Genomic DNA, 14,831 nt, shown 5'->3' with positions numbered 1-14,831 from the left:
CTGCCTGTTTTTTTTTTTTAAATGATGCGATCGCTGGAATCCAAAGTCAAATTTCTTGTTTGTGTCCACAAACTTGGAGAATAAAGTTGATTCTGATTCTGATCCAACTCTCTGTTCAACTTCCTTCACAACGCTTCTCAGCAAGCCCTCTAATTCTGATTCCTCTGCCTATTACCCCCCCCCCCCCCCCCCATCATGATTCCTCAGCAGACGTAACTGCTCCTCACCTTTCAGACGCCTTCTCATAAATACACATTCCACATCCTGCGTCCTGAGCTTGATTCTGCATGTGGCTCAGGAAAATATCACAAAAGACGACACCGGAGACGACAGAGGTTGTTAAAAAGCTCCTCGGTGGCAAAGCCCCGGGGGTGGATGAGATTCTGAGTACTTTAAGGCTCTGGATGTTGTGGGGCTGTGTTGGTTAACGCGGCTCTGCAACATCGCGTGGACATCGGGGGCAGTTCCCCTGGATTGGCAGACTGGGGTGGTGGTCTCCCTATTTAAAAAGGGGGACTGGAGAAGATATTAGGTGACGATATTAGATTAGATTAGATTAGATTAGATTAGATTCAACTTTATTGTCATTACACAGGTACAGGTACAAGGCAACAAAATGCAGTTTAGTTCTAACCAGAAGTGCAATAGCAGCAAGTGCAGGATAAACAATGGTTCCATGAGTACAGGACATGATTTATTACTGAATAAATATAGAGATGAATACTATTATGAACAGAATTTAAGATAAGCAGGATTTACAGGTTCTAACAGCTGATAAAATGCTGCTGCCACAATGTTTCCTGGATAAAAGCAGCAAATCACAGATGCTTCTCTTTCTCAGTGTGTCTGATCCACCCTGTTTTTCTGCTTATCACCTTCCTTGGATAACAGTGCCATGTGATGATGGATCACAGGCTGCAGGTAACCCTCTCAGGTGTGTCTGTGTGACAGGTAACGATCAATGAGCTAATCAGAGGAAAACAGAACAATAATCATTAGAAGACGTCTTCCAGTCTGCTTTTATCACAGTTTTATTTCACAGTAATCTACCTGTGGCTCCACAGGTGAGCTTCCTGCTGCAGGAGCAGGCGGGAACAGGGGGCGGAGCCACATGACCTGCCAGCTTTACAGCTGCTGGACTTTACATTGAGATAAACAACAGACAGCAGCTGACGTCACTCCCCTCCTGCAGAGGTTATACGACCGGATTACAAACACGGGGATCCAAAGCTGCTTTCAACAACACGTTAAAAACATGCTAAAAACAACACGTTAAGAACATCTGATGCCTTAGACCCTGATTATTGGGTCAGAATCTGAAACAGACTGACCGGGTTGATCTGGAGCCGCCTGCTGATTTGTTATCAGCGTTATTTATTACCAATGAGTCAGTGATCAATAAGAGGTTGATAAAAGAAGAGATCCTCGGTGAGAGCAGCAGCAGAGCTGCCTTCTCACCTTCTCACCTTCTCACCTGTCAGAGAGCTGATCTGAGTTCTGCCACAGGTAACACAGCATTAAAATAATCCTGGTTCTGGGCTTTGTGGGTCGCAGTGGATCAGACTTCAACCGGCGCTGTTACTCTGCATCTGATTTAACTCCTAACTAATTAAACATGTTTAATGACAGTGATCAACATGAGGTCCCAGTCAGGAAATTAAGTTAAAAGGCTTGTTACTGTTTCTGGTGGTTTTATTCCTGGGTTCTGGTTTCTGAATAATGTTTTATAGTTTATCAGAGAAACATCAGTTTTCAAAAGACTTTTTGTCTGGAGGAAGCTGTTCTGCCTGTTTTAATACAAGCTGACTATATGATCCTGTGAAAATCTGACTAATTGTACATCAATGAATAAACTATGATGATTATTCTCAGGGACACATACTAATATATGAGCATGTTAAAGGAATTAATGACTTCTCTAAGTGTTCCTCCAGACAGGACGAGTCATGTGGGGGGTGTAGCGGGTTCTTTACGGGTTTATTTACCACTCTGAATCCTGTTGGGTCCACCAGGATGTCTCGGCGCCTGTCGTCTCTGGAGATCCTCCTCTCCGTCATTTCCTCCCTTCTCCTCATCTGTTGTATCGCCCTGATCGTCGTTTCTTGGGTCAGCCTGAAGCCTGAAGGTAAGCGCCCCGGTTTCTGCCACCTGATCTCTGGTTTAAGCGTGATGATGTCACCAATGACGTGTCCAGGTGCTGATGATGCTGTGCAGCTGTCCGGTCAGATGGTCATCACAGCAGGAGCTGAGTTTTCTGACGAGCTGAGAAACTCCAGCAGTGACAAGTTTAAATCTCTGGCCTTCGACCTTCAGCAGCTGGTGAGAACACAGAGGCTTTTATTGTGAAAGTTCACAGGAACACCGCCGAGGCTTTTATTGTGAAAGCTCACAGAACACAGCAGAGGCTTTTATTGTGAAAGTTCACAGGAACACAGCAGAGGTCTTTATTGTGAAAGCTCACAGGAACATGCCAGAGGCTTTTATTGTGAAAGCTCACAGAACACAGCAGAGGCTTTTATTGTGAAAGTTCACAGGAACACACCAGAGGCTTTTATTGTGAAAGCTCACAGAACACAGCAGAGGCTTTTATTGTGAAAGCTCACAGGAACACGCTAGAGGCTTTTATTGTGAAAGTTCACAGGAACAGCAGAGGCTTTTATTGTGAAGGTTCACAGGAACACAGCAGAGGCTTTTATTGTGAAAGTTCACAGGAACACACCAGAGGTCTTTATTGTGAAAGCTCACAGGAACACACCAGAGGCTTTTATTGTGAAAGTTCACAGGGACACACCAGAGGCTTTTATTGTGAAAGCTCACAGGAACACACCAGAGGCTTTTATTGTGAAAGCTCACAGGAACACAGCAGAATCAGCCCCCTAGCTTTAACTGTAATAACTTGAAATCTTCGTGACAAAGTTTGTTGAATTTCACCTCAGATCTGATCAGGTATGAGTTAATCAGTTAATTAGACTCTGAGCCCTGATTGGTTGACAGGTGTCAAAGGCGTTCAGTTTTGGCGACCTGCTGCAGTTCTACAGATTCTGTCAGGTTCAAAACTTCAGGTAAGACATCTGATCAATCACACATCAGTGATACATGAATTGATCTTTAGTAAGAATCACATTAATTCTGCCGATCATTATATTGGTTGCATTTATTGATAAATTTGTTATTTACCTTGATTATTAATAATCTGAAGTTTGGTCCTGATCCATCTTCAGTCCTGGCAGCGTGGTTGTGACCTTTGACCTGTGGTTCAGCCAGTGGATTGCCACAGAAGAGGTGGAGCAGCAGCTGGGGGCGGGGCTTCAGATGACAGGGGGCGGGGCCTTGGTGATAGATATCCACAGCATCCAGATCACAGGTAAATCCCTTAAAGTTTACTGTGTTTCTCACTGAGCCTGAGAAAGGTGGGTTTCTTTTAGTCTGGATTAGAACCTTTTGTTAGAAGAATCAAGAAATTCTGTCCATAAAAGTTATGAACAGAATCAGTGACAAAGGGCAACCTTGGCGGAGTCCAACTCTCACCGGAAACGAGTCCGACTTACTGCCGGCAATGCGGACCAGACTCTGACACCGGTCATACAGAGACCTGACAGCCCTTATTAAAGGGTCCGGTACTCCATACTCCCGGAGTACCCCCCACAGGATCCCTCGGGGGACACGGTCGAATGCCTTCTCCAGATCCACAAAGCACATGTAGACTGGTTGGGCAAACTCCCATGCCCCCTCCAGAATCCTGCTGAGGGTATAGAGCTGGTCCAGTGTTCCACGGCCAGGACGAAAACCACACTGCTCTTCCTGAATCCGAGATTCAACTATCCGACGGACCCTCCTTTCCAGAACCCCTGAATAGACCTTACCAGGGAGGCTTAAGAGTGTGATTCCTCTGTAGTTGGAACACACCCTCCGGTCCCCCTTTTTAAAGAGGGGGACCACCACCCCAGTCTGCCAATCCAGGGGAACTGCCCCCGGTGTCCACGCAATGTTGCAGAGCCGCGTTAACCAACACAGCCCCACAACATCCAGAGCCTTAAGGTACTCAGGGCGAATCTCATCTACCCCTGGGGCCTTGCCACCGAGGAGCTTTTTAACAACCTCGGCAACCTCAGCACCAGAGATGGGAGAACCCGACCCAGAGTCCTCAGGCTCTGCTTCCTCAATGGAAGACGTGTTGGTGGGATTAAGGAGGTCTTCGAAGTATTCCGCCCACCGAAACACGACGTCCCGAGTCGAGGTCAGCAGCACACCACCCCCACTGTAAACAGTGTTGGTGCTGCACTGCTTCCCCCTCCTGAGACGCCGGATGGTGGACCAGAATCACTTCGAAGCTGTACGGAAGTCTTTCTCCATGGCCTCTCCGAACTCTTCCCACGCCCGAGTTTTTGCCTCGGCGACCAGCCGAGCTGCCTGTCGCTTTGACCGCCGGTACACATCAGCTGCTTCCGGAGTCCCACAGGCCAAAAAGGACTCCTTCTTCAGCTTGACGGCTTCCCTCACCGCTGGTGTCCACCAGCGTGCTCGAGGGTTGCTGCTGCAACATGCACCGACAGCCTTGCGGCCACAGCTCCGACTTGCCGCCTCAACAATAGAGGCGCGGAACATGGTCCATTCAGACTCAATGTCCCCCGCCTCCCTCGGGACGTGTTTAAAGTTCTCCCGGAGGTGGGAGTTAAAGCTCCGCCTCACAGGGGACTCTGCCAGACGTTCCCAGCAAACCCTCACAGTACGTTTGGGCCTGCCAGGTCTGACCGGCTTCCTCCCCCGCCATCGGAGCCAACTCACCACCAGGTAGTGGTCGGTAGTTTTGTATATTGATAGAGGTTTTATCAGCACTCTAACATTTGAAAGCTGTATGATATCGGTCTGTATCAAATCAAGGATGAATGCTAACGGTTTTAATTAGCTCACACTGATTTACATGAAGGTAGATTTGATCGGTTTTATTATACAGATTGTTTTATTTAATGGGGTGTATATATTTCCCAACCTGGAATGAGTAGATCCAGCCTCCTGCGAAGGCGAAGATGTATAGCAGCCTGGCCATTTACAATTTTTAAACTCAACCTTCAGCTCTTTTTGTTTCTGCAGAGAAACCTGAACAGACGACACCTCTAGCTACAACCATCACTTCTACAGCAGGTGAGTCTTCTGCAAGTACTCTTTCCAAAGTCAGACTCCATCAGATCCTCCAGGTTGGTGAGAAAGTTTCCTCTCTAAGGAAACCCAGCAGGTTGCATCAAGTCTCTCCAAGCAGCATTCACTCCTCCTGAAAGAGCGTAGAGCCACAGTGGACAGTCGTCTGCATTGTTGATGGCTTTGCAGCAATCCCTCATACTGAGCATGCATGAAGCGACAGTGGAGAGGAAAACTCTCCTTTAACAGGGAGGAGAACCTCCAGCAGAACCAGAACCAGGCTCAGTGTGAACGCTCATCTGCCTCCACCCACTGGGGCTTAGAGAAGACAGAGCAGAGACACAGAAAGCTCAGAAGCTCACATTGACCCAGGAGTACTTTCTATGGTAGAGAAGACAGAGCAGAGACACAGAAAGCACAGAAGCTCACATTGACCCAGGAGTACTTTCTATGTTAGAGAAGACAGAGCAGAGACACAGAAAGCTCAGAAGCTCACATTGACCCAGGAGTACTTTCTATGTTAGAGAAGACAGAGCAGAGACACAGAAAGCACAGAAGCTCACATTAACCCAGGAGTACTTTCTATGTTAGAGAAGACAGAGCAGAGACACAGAAAGCACAGAAGCTCACATTGACCCAGGAGTACTTTCTATGGTAGATGGTAATAGAGGATGATCTGCCTCCCCTGATGATGTCACAGCTAACAGAACGTCAGACCAGGTGTACCTTCTATGAAGAGAAAAATGACAGAGAACAAAAAGTTAAAAGCTGGAATAACAGCAAATAATGCAGATTGGAGAGCAGTAGGAGAACTCAGCAGAGAGAGAGAAATAGACCATGATGTCCTCCAGCAGCCTAAGCCTGCTGACAAATGCTGACAAGGATGGTCTGGACCCTGGGTTGTCAGCATTTAGGAGAACTAATAAATCTGGCCAGATTCCTAGAAAGAAGAGCCGCACCATCCAAAGTGGGATGGATGCCGTCTCTCTGGATCAGACCAGGTTTTCCCTAGAAAGTTCTATAGTTATCAATCTGTTATCTCAATGAGTGGGTGGTTAGCTGACTATTTTATGCTCCGGATCTTAGCACAGAGACTTTCCACAATGGAGGTGATTTAATAATAATGCCCACAGAGGGGAAATCTGTCTCTGTGTTTAAGCCATACCTTAGGGAGCAGTGTGCTGCTACACTAGATGGTAATCTCAGGGAGCCAGAATAACAGACTGCATTTTGAGCCACCAACCTTTGGGGCCTCTCCAAGATGCAAACACCCAGCTCTCTAACCACTATGCCACCACTGCCACTCTTATTTACACTTTGACCTATATCAGCCTGGATTTCTCCACAGATATTTCTGAATACTTTACTTCTTTGTTGTTGTGATCTACATGTTCCTTTCTGCCAGCATCCTACACCCTGTTGTATGCTGAGTTGTACAAGGTTCTTGGTACAAACCATAGTTCATCTGTCTGGGTCCCTTAACGAGACTCTGACCACAGATTATCACCCTGCTCCGTCTGGGAAGGCTTAAACACAGAGACAAATTTCACATTAGTGGGTCTATGAAGGAATATATTGATTCTGTTATGTTGCGTAAAGAGTAAATGGTCAGTCACTTTTGAACAGTTCTGTTCAGTCTGCCAGCCTCTGCCAGCCCTGTTTAGTCTCTAATAGATCTACTTTTTGTTTAGTCTCTAATAGATCTACTTTTTGTTTAGTCTCTAATAGATCTACTTTTTGTTTAGTATCTAATAGATCTACTTTTTGTTTAGTCTCTAATAGATCTACTTTTTGTTTAGTCTCTAATAGATCTACTTTTTGTTTAATCTCTAATAGATCTACTTTTTGTTTAGTCTCTAATAGATCTACTTTTTGTTTAGTCTCTAATAGATCTACTTTTTGTTTAGTCTCTAATAGATCTACTTTTTGTTTAGTCTCTAATAGATCTACTTTTTGTTTAGTCTCTAATGGATCTACTTTTTGTTTAGTCTCTAATAGATCTACTTTTGTTTAGTCTCTAATAGATCTACTTTTTGTTTAGTCTAATAGATCTACTTTTTGTTTAGTCTCTAATGGATCTACTTTTTGTTAAGTCTCTAATAGATCTACTTTTTGTTTAGTCTCTAATGGATCTACTTTTTGTTTAGTCTCTAATAGATCTACTTTTTGTTTAATCTCTAATAGATCTACTTTTTGTTTAGTCTCTAATAGATCTACTACTTTTTGTTTAGTCTCTAATGGATCTACTTTTTGTTTAGTCTCTAATAGATCTACTTTTTGTTTAGTCTCTAATAGATCTACTTTTTGTTTAGTCTCTAATAGATCTACTTTTTGTTTAGTCTCTAATAGATCTACTTTTTGTTTAGTCTCTAATGGATCTACTTTTTGTTTAGTCTCTAATAGATCTACTTTTTGTTTAGTCTCTAATGGATCTACTTTTTGTTTAGTCTCTAATAGATCTACTTTTTGTTTAGTCTCTAATGGATCTACTTTTTGTTTAGTCTCTAATAGATCTACTTTTTGTTTAGTCTCTAATAGATCTACTTTTTGTTTAATCTCTAATGGATCTACATTTTGTTTAGTCTCTAATAGATCTACTTTTTGTTTAGTCTCTAATGGATCTACTTTTTGTTTAGTGTCTAATAGATCTACTTTTTGTTTAATCTCTAATGGATCTACTTTTTGTTTAGTCTCTAATAGATCTACTTTTTGTTTAGTCTCTAATGGATCTACTTTTTGCAGTGACTTGCCCTCCTGGTCAGACGGCCTGTTCTGATGGGTCGATGTGTGTTCCAGCTGATTGGCTCTGTGACGGCCTCTCCCACTGCTCAGACTCATCTGATGAAGCTCCCTTTTCCTGCGGTCAGTGAAGGCGTCTGTTAATGAAGACTCTTTAGGTGATGCTGTGATGACTGAGGCTGAGCTGACAGCAGGACTGGCAAACGTCTCTTCCTGTGTCTCTGTAGCGACAGCATGTGATGGACAGTTTGTGCTGGAGGGGCCGAGCGGATCATTTACATCATCAGCGTCTGACGTCTACAACAGCAGCATCTTCTGCCGCTGGATCATCAGGTCCCACACCGACACAAACGCGGTCCTCAGAGAGATTTCCTCTTTAGGCTGAATGTTGTATTTTTCTTCTAATGTACTCAGGGTCAGCAGAGGACTATCAGTTGAGATTAACTTCCATCAGTTTGAGACTGAAGCAGATTTTGACATCCTGAGGCTTTATGAAGGCGTTGGACTGGACAAAGTTCTAACAGGTAGGAGGTGAAGACATGTTTGATGCTCTGTTGAACTGAGCTGGTGTCTCAGTGGGGGAACCAACATAGCTGGGAGTGGTTGCAGCGTCTGTCACCCTGAGAAAGACCGTTGACCACTGATTGTTCCCTGGGCGCCACTCAGTCGTGACAGCACACTGATCTCTAAGGGTTAAATGCAGAGACACATTTTGTCCTCTGTGGGACTATAAAGGGGTATGTTTGTTTAATGTTTCTCTGCAACCTGCTGAACTACGGCCTGCTGTCCATAAGGTGGGTGGAGGACTTACGGAGTGGCACAACGGGCAGCATTGTTGCCCTGCAGCAGGAAGTTCAGAGGTTCCACCTGATCTTTCTTTATGGTTACCCTGAGGACATATGGGTTCTCTGCAAGTACTCCAGCTTCTTCTCACAGACCAAAAACATGACTGTTAAGGTGCGATCACACTGAGGGTGAATGTGGCTGAGCGATAGATTTACACGATGTCCCTGTGTCCAGGGGAGCGACGTGATGCTATGCAAAGCCACAGAGGCAATTCTAGTGGCACGATTTTGGAGATTAAGGTGAAGCCAGAGCGACAGGAGACCTGCGAGGAATGCAAAGCAACAGTTGTTGGAGTTCAAAAAGCTGAAATGTTGTGTCTAGTCACGCCGTGGCATCCAATCAGGAACTGTGAAGGACTGTGCCAGAGACAAAGCTGTTTTTATTCAACATTAATGACAAGCTGATAGTGGCGGTCTGTGGTCGGCCTAAGTTGTATGAAACAACCAATCATTACTATTGAGACGAGTCCAGAAAGGAGCAAGCCTGCAGAAGAGTGAGTGGCGAGGCTGGAGAGGCGGGGAAGTGAAAGCGTCACTAAAGTGTACTGCTGTATTTCTGGTTTGTCGCCCACTGTGTGAACAGCTGGCGATAATGGCAGAAGTGGCGACGCACATTTAGCGTCATTGGTGATTTGCCCTCAGGTGTAAGTATGTGCATGGCTGTGTGTCTCTGTGATGGACTGGACACCTGTCCAGGGTGGACCCCACCACCCTGCAGGGATGAGCAGCTTTAGATGTTCCTGCTGTGACTCAATGTGACGACTCACCTGTTTATTTGATTGGCAGCTGAACTCTCAGGCTCCGCCCCTCCTGGTACTGTGTGGCTGCTGACCGACCAATCAACTGTGGAGTTTTCAACGGATGAGTTTAACAGTCTGTCTGGGTTCAAAGCTACCTACAAGGCAACCGACACCTCAGAACTATCCAGTAAGACATTAGACAGAAACAGAATAGGCTTCTGTTTAATCCTGTCACTGACGTGTTTCTGTTTTTAGACCAAGATAAGGTCAGCTGCAGCTTTGAGGACGGTGTATGTTTCTGGCGACAGTTGCAAGATGATGAAGGTGACTGGATCAGAACCAGTGGTTCCACCTTTCCTCCGTCAACAGGCCCGAGTGCTGATCATACTTTGGGGAACAGCTCAGGTGAGTAAAACAGTTCAGGTAGGTTTGATCAAGAGATCATCACCAGTCATGTTTCTGTCTGGAAGTCTTAAAGGAAAATTCTGCACAGAAACCGTTGTTGATCTCTGATAGGTTTCTACCTCGTCACACCTTTGAGTCCTGGCCAATGGCAGAAGAGCTTCAGGATCCAAAGCCTCCCTCTGACTCCACCCACACAGGCCATGTGCCTGAGCTTCTGGTAAAAAACAACAAACAAATGTGTAAACAACTGAAAATAGAACATAGATGTGAAATGGTTGATTTAAAGTGAGACCTGGTGTGACGCATCACAACCTGGCCAACCAGATTGATAACGTGCAGCGCTCTACGTTCTGTACATTAACAGTCTGGGTCATTTAATGCGTTTGGGGAAAGGAGGGACATTCAGTACAACTGGTGTCACCTCGCCCAATCATCATACGAGCCTATTGGTCGGTCTAATCCAGCGTTATTGTTCCTGACTGACCTGTTGATGTTGACCTGATTTGCCCCCTGGTTCTGAGCCAGCCTGACCCTGTGTTTCCTGTTTTTTCTGTTTTTCCTGTGTTTCCTGTGTTTTCTGTTTTTCCTGTGTTTCCTGTGTTTTCAGTTTTTCCTGTTTTTCCTGTTTTTCCTGTGTTTCCTGTTTTTCTGTGTTTCCTGTTTTTCCTGTGTTTCCTGTTTTTCCTGTGTTTCCTGTTTTTTCTGTGTTTCCTGTTTTTCCTGAGTTTCCTGTGTTTTCTGTTTTTCTGTTTTTTCTGTGTTTCCTGTTTTTCCTGTTTTTCCTGTTTATCCTGTTTATCCTGTTTTTTCTGTGTTTCCTGTTTTTCCTGTGTTCCTGTTTGTCCTGTTTGTCCTGTGTTTCCTGTTTTTCCTGTGTTTCCTGTGTTTCCTGTGTTCCCCTGTGTTTCCTGTTTTTTCTGTTTTTCCTGTGTTTCCTGTTTTTCCTGTGTTTCCTGTGTTTCCTGTTTTTTCTGTGTTTTCTGTGTTTCCTGTTTTTCCTGTTTTTCTGTGTTTCCTGTTTTTCCTGTGTTTCCTGTGTTTTCTGTGTTTCCTGTGTTTCCTGTTTTTCCTGTGTTTCCTGTTTTCCTGTGTTTTCAGTTTTTCCTGTTTTTTCTGTGTTTCCTGTGTTTCTTGCCTGATTGACTGTCTGCCTGTATCACCTAACCTGATCCGAACCTGTCTGACTCCTGTTCTGATCTGTCTGCCTGCCCGTTGCCTGACCAGACCTGTCTTTGGCGATTGGCGCTAGCCTGTCTCCTGTTTTTGTTTCTTAAGTTTGCCGTTTGTCGGCTCTAGACTGTTTTTAGTATTCTGCCTAAGTTTATGTAAGTTTTGCTTTCATTAAAAATCTCCTTTTTTCTCACCACCCTCCTGCCTCCGCCTCCTCACCTCCAGCAAACATGACAAAAGTGCTAGAATATTTAGAACCTTTGCTAATTTGCAACACATCCCAAATGGCCTTTAATACAGAACAGCTTACAAGACAAAAATAGCAGAATAAAATATGTGATAAAGTTTAAGATGACCTTACAACAGACTGCAAATAAAGAATTTAATGTCATGATACCAAAGACGTCATAATATTTTTATGTTGTCTTCTTTCCTGTCCGAGCGAGCATTATGATCTTGGGTCAGGCCAATGAGACGACCTGTTCCCTGTTACCATGACTACCATGACATACTACCAAGGCGTGTGGGGCGGATTACCCAACATGCCGCTCTGCTCTGTGCGGTGAATCCAGTGAGCGTCTCCAATGCTTCTCTGAGTACAGATGAACATGTGTGCAGGTATCACATGTTTGGAGACGACGTGCACCTCCTCAGAGTCCTCCTCGCTCCATCGCTCCCAGACGCCCACGCCGTGCTGCTGTTCCAGAAAGACGGCAACTATGGCGACACCTGGAACTACGGCCAGGTGGACCTGAACCTGACCTCAGCGGCTGCGGTCAGTGTCTCCATCCAGGAAGTCACCCAGGACTCCCCCCCCCCCCCGCCTCCTCACTGATCCTGTGACTCCTGCAGGTGGAGTTTGAAGCTCTGAAGAAGGGAGGCATGAGGAATGACGTAGCTCTGGACGACATCCTCCTGACGGCCGGCCCCTGTGGCCCCGCCCCCCCTGAGCCGACCAATGTCCCGCCTCCCACCACTATGCCACCTGTACCAGGTGAGTCACAGGCCACAGGTAGAGAACACGCCTCCCTGCTCCCTGCAGGAGGAGCAACTATTCAGCTCCTGGGTGCTCCTCTCCCTATAGGAGGAGCAACTATTCAGCTCCTGGGTGCTCCTCTCCCTGCAGGAGGAGCAACTATTCACCTCCTGGATGCTCCTCTCCCTGCAGGAGGAGTAATTATTCAGCTCCTGGATGCTCCTCTCCCTGTAGGAGGAGCAACTATTCAGCTCCTGGATGCTCCTCTCCCTGTAGGAGGAGCAACTATTCAGCTCCTGGATGCTCCTCTCCCTGCAGGAGGAGTAATTATTCAGCTCCTGGATGCTCCTCTCCCTGTAGGAGGAGCAACTATTCAGCTCCTGGATGCTCCTCTCCCTGTAGGAGGAGCAACTATTCACCTCCTGGATGCTCCTCTCCCTGTAGGAGGAGCAACTATTCACCTCCTGGATGCTCCTCTCCCTGCAGGAGGAGTAATTATTCAGCTCCTGGATGCTCCTCTCCCTGTAGGAGGAGCAACTATTCAGCTCCTGGATGCTCCTCTCCCTGTAGGAGGAGCAACTATTCACCTCCTGGATGCTCCTCTCCCTGTAGGAGGAGCAACTATTCACCTCCTGGATGCTCCTCTCCCTGTAGGAGGAGCAACTATTCAACTCCTGGGTGCTCCTCTCCCTGTAGGAGGAGTAATTATTCAGCTCCTGGGTGCTCCTCTCCCTGTAGGAGGAGCAACTATTCAGCTCCTGGATGCTCCTCTCCCTGTAGGAGGAGCAACTATTCAGCTCCTGGATGCTCCTCTCCCTGTAGGAGGAGCAACTATTCAGCTCCTGGATGCTCCTCTCCCTGTAGGAGGAGCAACTATTCAGCTCCTGGATGCTCCTCTCCCTGCAGGAGGAGTAACTATTCAGCTCCTGGGTGCTCCTCTCCCTGTAGGAGGAGCAACTATTCAGCTCCTGGATGCTCCTCTCCCTGCAGGAGGAGCAATTATTCAGATCCTGGATGCTCCTCTCCCTGCAGGAGGAGTAACTATTCACCTCCTGGATGCTCCTCTCCCTGCAGGAGGAGTAACTATTCAGCTCCTGGATGCTCCTCTCCCTGTAGGAGGAGCAACTATTCACCTCCTGGATGCTCCTCTCCCTGTAGGAGGAGCAACTATTCACCTCCTGGATGGTCCTCTCCCTGTAGGAGGAGTAATTATTCACCTCCTGGATGCTCCTCTCCCTGTAGGAGGAGCAACTATTCAGCTCCTGGGTGCTCCTCTCCCTGCAGGAGGAGCAACTATTCAGCTCCTGGATGCTCCTCTCCCTGTAGGAGGAGTAACTATTCAGCTCCTGGATGCTCCTCTCCCTGTAGGAGGAGTAACTATTCAGCTCCTGGATGCTCCTCTCCCTGCAGGAGGAGCAACTATTCAGCTCCTGGGTGCTCCTCTCCCTGCAGGAGGAGCAACTATTTAGCTCCTGGATGCTCCTCTCCCTGCAGGAGGAGTAATTATTCAGCTCCTGGGTGCTCCTCTCCCTGCAGGAGGAGCAACTATTTAGCTCCTGGATGCTCCTCTCCCTGTAGGAGGAGCAACTATTTAGCTCCTGGATGCTCCTCTCCCTGCAGGAGGAGCAACTATTTAGCTCCTGGATGCTCCTCTCCCTGTAGGAGGAGCAACTATTTAGCTCCTGGGTGCTCCTCTCCCTGTAGGAGGAGTAATTATTCAGCTCCTGGATGCTCCTCTCCCTACAGGAGGAGCAACTATTCAGCTCCTGGATGCTCCTCTCCCTGCAGGAGGAGCAACTATTCACCTCCTGGATGCTCCTCTCCCTGTAGGAGGAGCAACTATTCAGCTCCTGGGTGCTCCTCTCCCTACAGGAGGAGCAACTATTCACCTCCTGGATGCTCCTCTCCCTACAGGAGGAGCAACTATTCAGCTCCTGGGTGCTCCTCACCCTGCAGGAGGAGCAACTATTCAGCTCCTGGATGCTCCTCTCCCTACAGGAGGAGCAACTATTCAGCTCCTGGATGCTCCTCTCCCTGCAGGAGGAGCAACTATTCAGCTCCTGGGTGCTCCTCACCCTGCAGGAGGAGCAACTATTCAGCTCCTGGATGCTCCTCTCCCTACAGGAGGAGCAACTATTCAGCTCCTGGATGCTCCTCTCCCTGCAGGAGGAGCAACTATTCACCTCCTGGATGCTCCTCTCCCTACAGGAGGAGCAACTATTCAGCTCCTGGGTGCTCCTCACCCTGCAGGAGGAGCAACTATTCAGCTCCTGGATGCTCCTCTCCCTACAGGAGGAGCAACTATTCAGCTCCTGGATGCTCCTCTCCCTGCAGGAGGAGCAACTATTCACCTCCTGGATGCTCCTCTCCCTGCAGGAAGAGCAACTATTCAGCTCCTGGATGCTCCTCTCCCTGCAGGAGGAGCAACTATTCACCTCCTAGATGCTCCTCTCCCTGCAGGAGGAGTAATTATTCAGCTCCTGGGTGCTCCTCTCCCTGCAGGAGGAGCACCTATTCACCTCCTAGATGCTCCTCTCCCTGCAGGAGGAGTAATAATTCACCTCCTGGGTGCTCCTCTCCCTGCAGGAGGAGTAATAATTCACCTCCTGGGTGCTCCTCTCCCTACAGGAGGAGCAACTATTCAGCTCCTGGATGCTCCTCTCCCTGCAGGAGGAGTAATTATTCACCTCCTGGATGCTCCTCTCCCTGCAGGAGGAGCAACTATTCACTTCCTGGATGCTCCTCTCCCTGCAGGAGGAGCAACTATTTAGCTCCTGGATGCTCCTCTCCCTGCAGGAGGAGTAATTATTTAGCTCCTGG

At 47.2% G+C, this 14,831-nt stretch overlaps 1 protein-coding gene across 1 annotated transcript in view; it reads left to right on the top strand.

Moving 5' to 3' along the window:
* The first annotated feature begins 2,013 nt into the window (after positions 1 to 2,013).
* The window catches only part of tmprss15 (transmembrane serine protease 15), a 28,073-nt gene continuing 15,255 nt past the window's right edge, over positions 2,014 to 14,831 (top strand). The window contains exons 1-13 of the mRNA XM_036133193.1: positions 2,014 to 2,125; positions 2,195 to 2,319; positions 2,995 to 3,062; positions 3,222 to 3,364; positions 5,092 to 5,142; positions 7,879 to 7,998; positions 8,103 to 8,208; positions 8,290 to 8,399; positions 9,507 to 9,647; positions 9,716 to 9,865; positions 9,977 to 10,082; positions 11,654 to 11,810; positions 11,888 to 12,029. Of these exons, the coding sequence (XP_035989086.1) occupies positions 2,014 to 2,125; positions 2,195 to 2,319; positions 2,995 to 3,062; positions 3,222 to 3,364; positions 5,092 to 5,142; positions 7,879 to 7,998; positions 8,103 to 8,208; positions 8,290 to 8,399; positions 9,507 to 9,647; positions 9,716 to 9,865; positions 9,977 to 10,082; positions 11,654 to 11,810; positions 11,888 to 12,029 (1,531 nt within the window). The remainder of the gene's footprint in view (positions 2,126 to 2,194; positions 2,320 to 2,994; positions 3,063 to 3,221; positions 3,365 to 5,091; positions 5,143 to 7,878; positions 7,999 to 8,102; positions 8,209 to 8,289; positions 8,400 to 9,506; positions 9,648 to 9,715; positions 9,866 to 9,976; positions 10,083 to 11,653; positions 11,811 to 11,887; positions 12,030 to 14,831) is intronic.

Source organism: Fundulus heteroclitus, unplaced genomic scaffold (assembly GCF_011125445.2).
Source record: "Fundulus heteroclitus isolate FHET01 unplaced genomic scaffold, MU-UCD_Fhet_4.1 scaffold_59, whole genome shotgun sequence".
NCBI lineage: Eukaryota > Metazoa > Chordata > Actinopteri > Cyprinodontiformes > Fundulidae > Fundulus > Fundulus heteroclitus.
The sequence above is the reverse complement of the archived record's forward strand: the minus strand, read 5'-3'. Positions and strand labels throughout refer to the sequence as shown.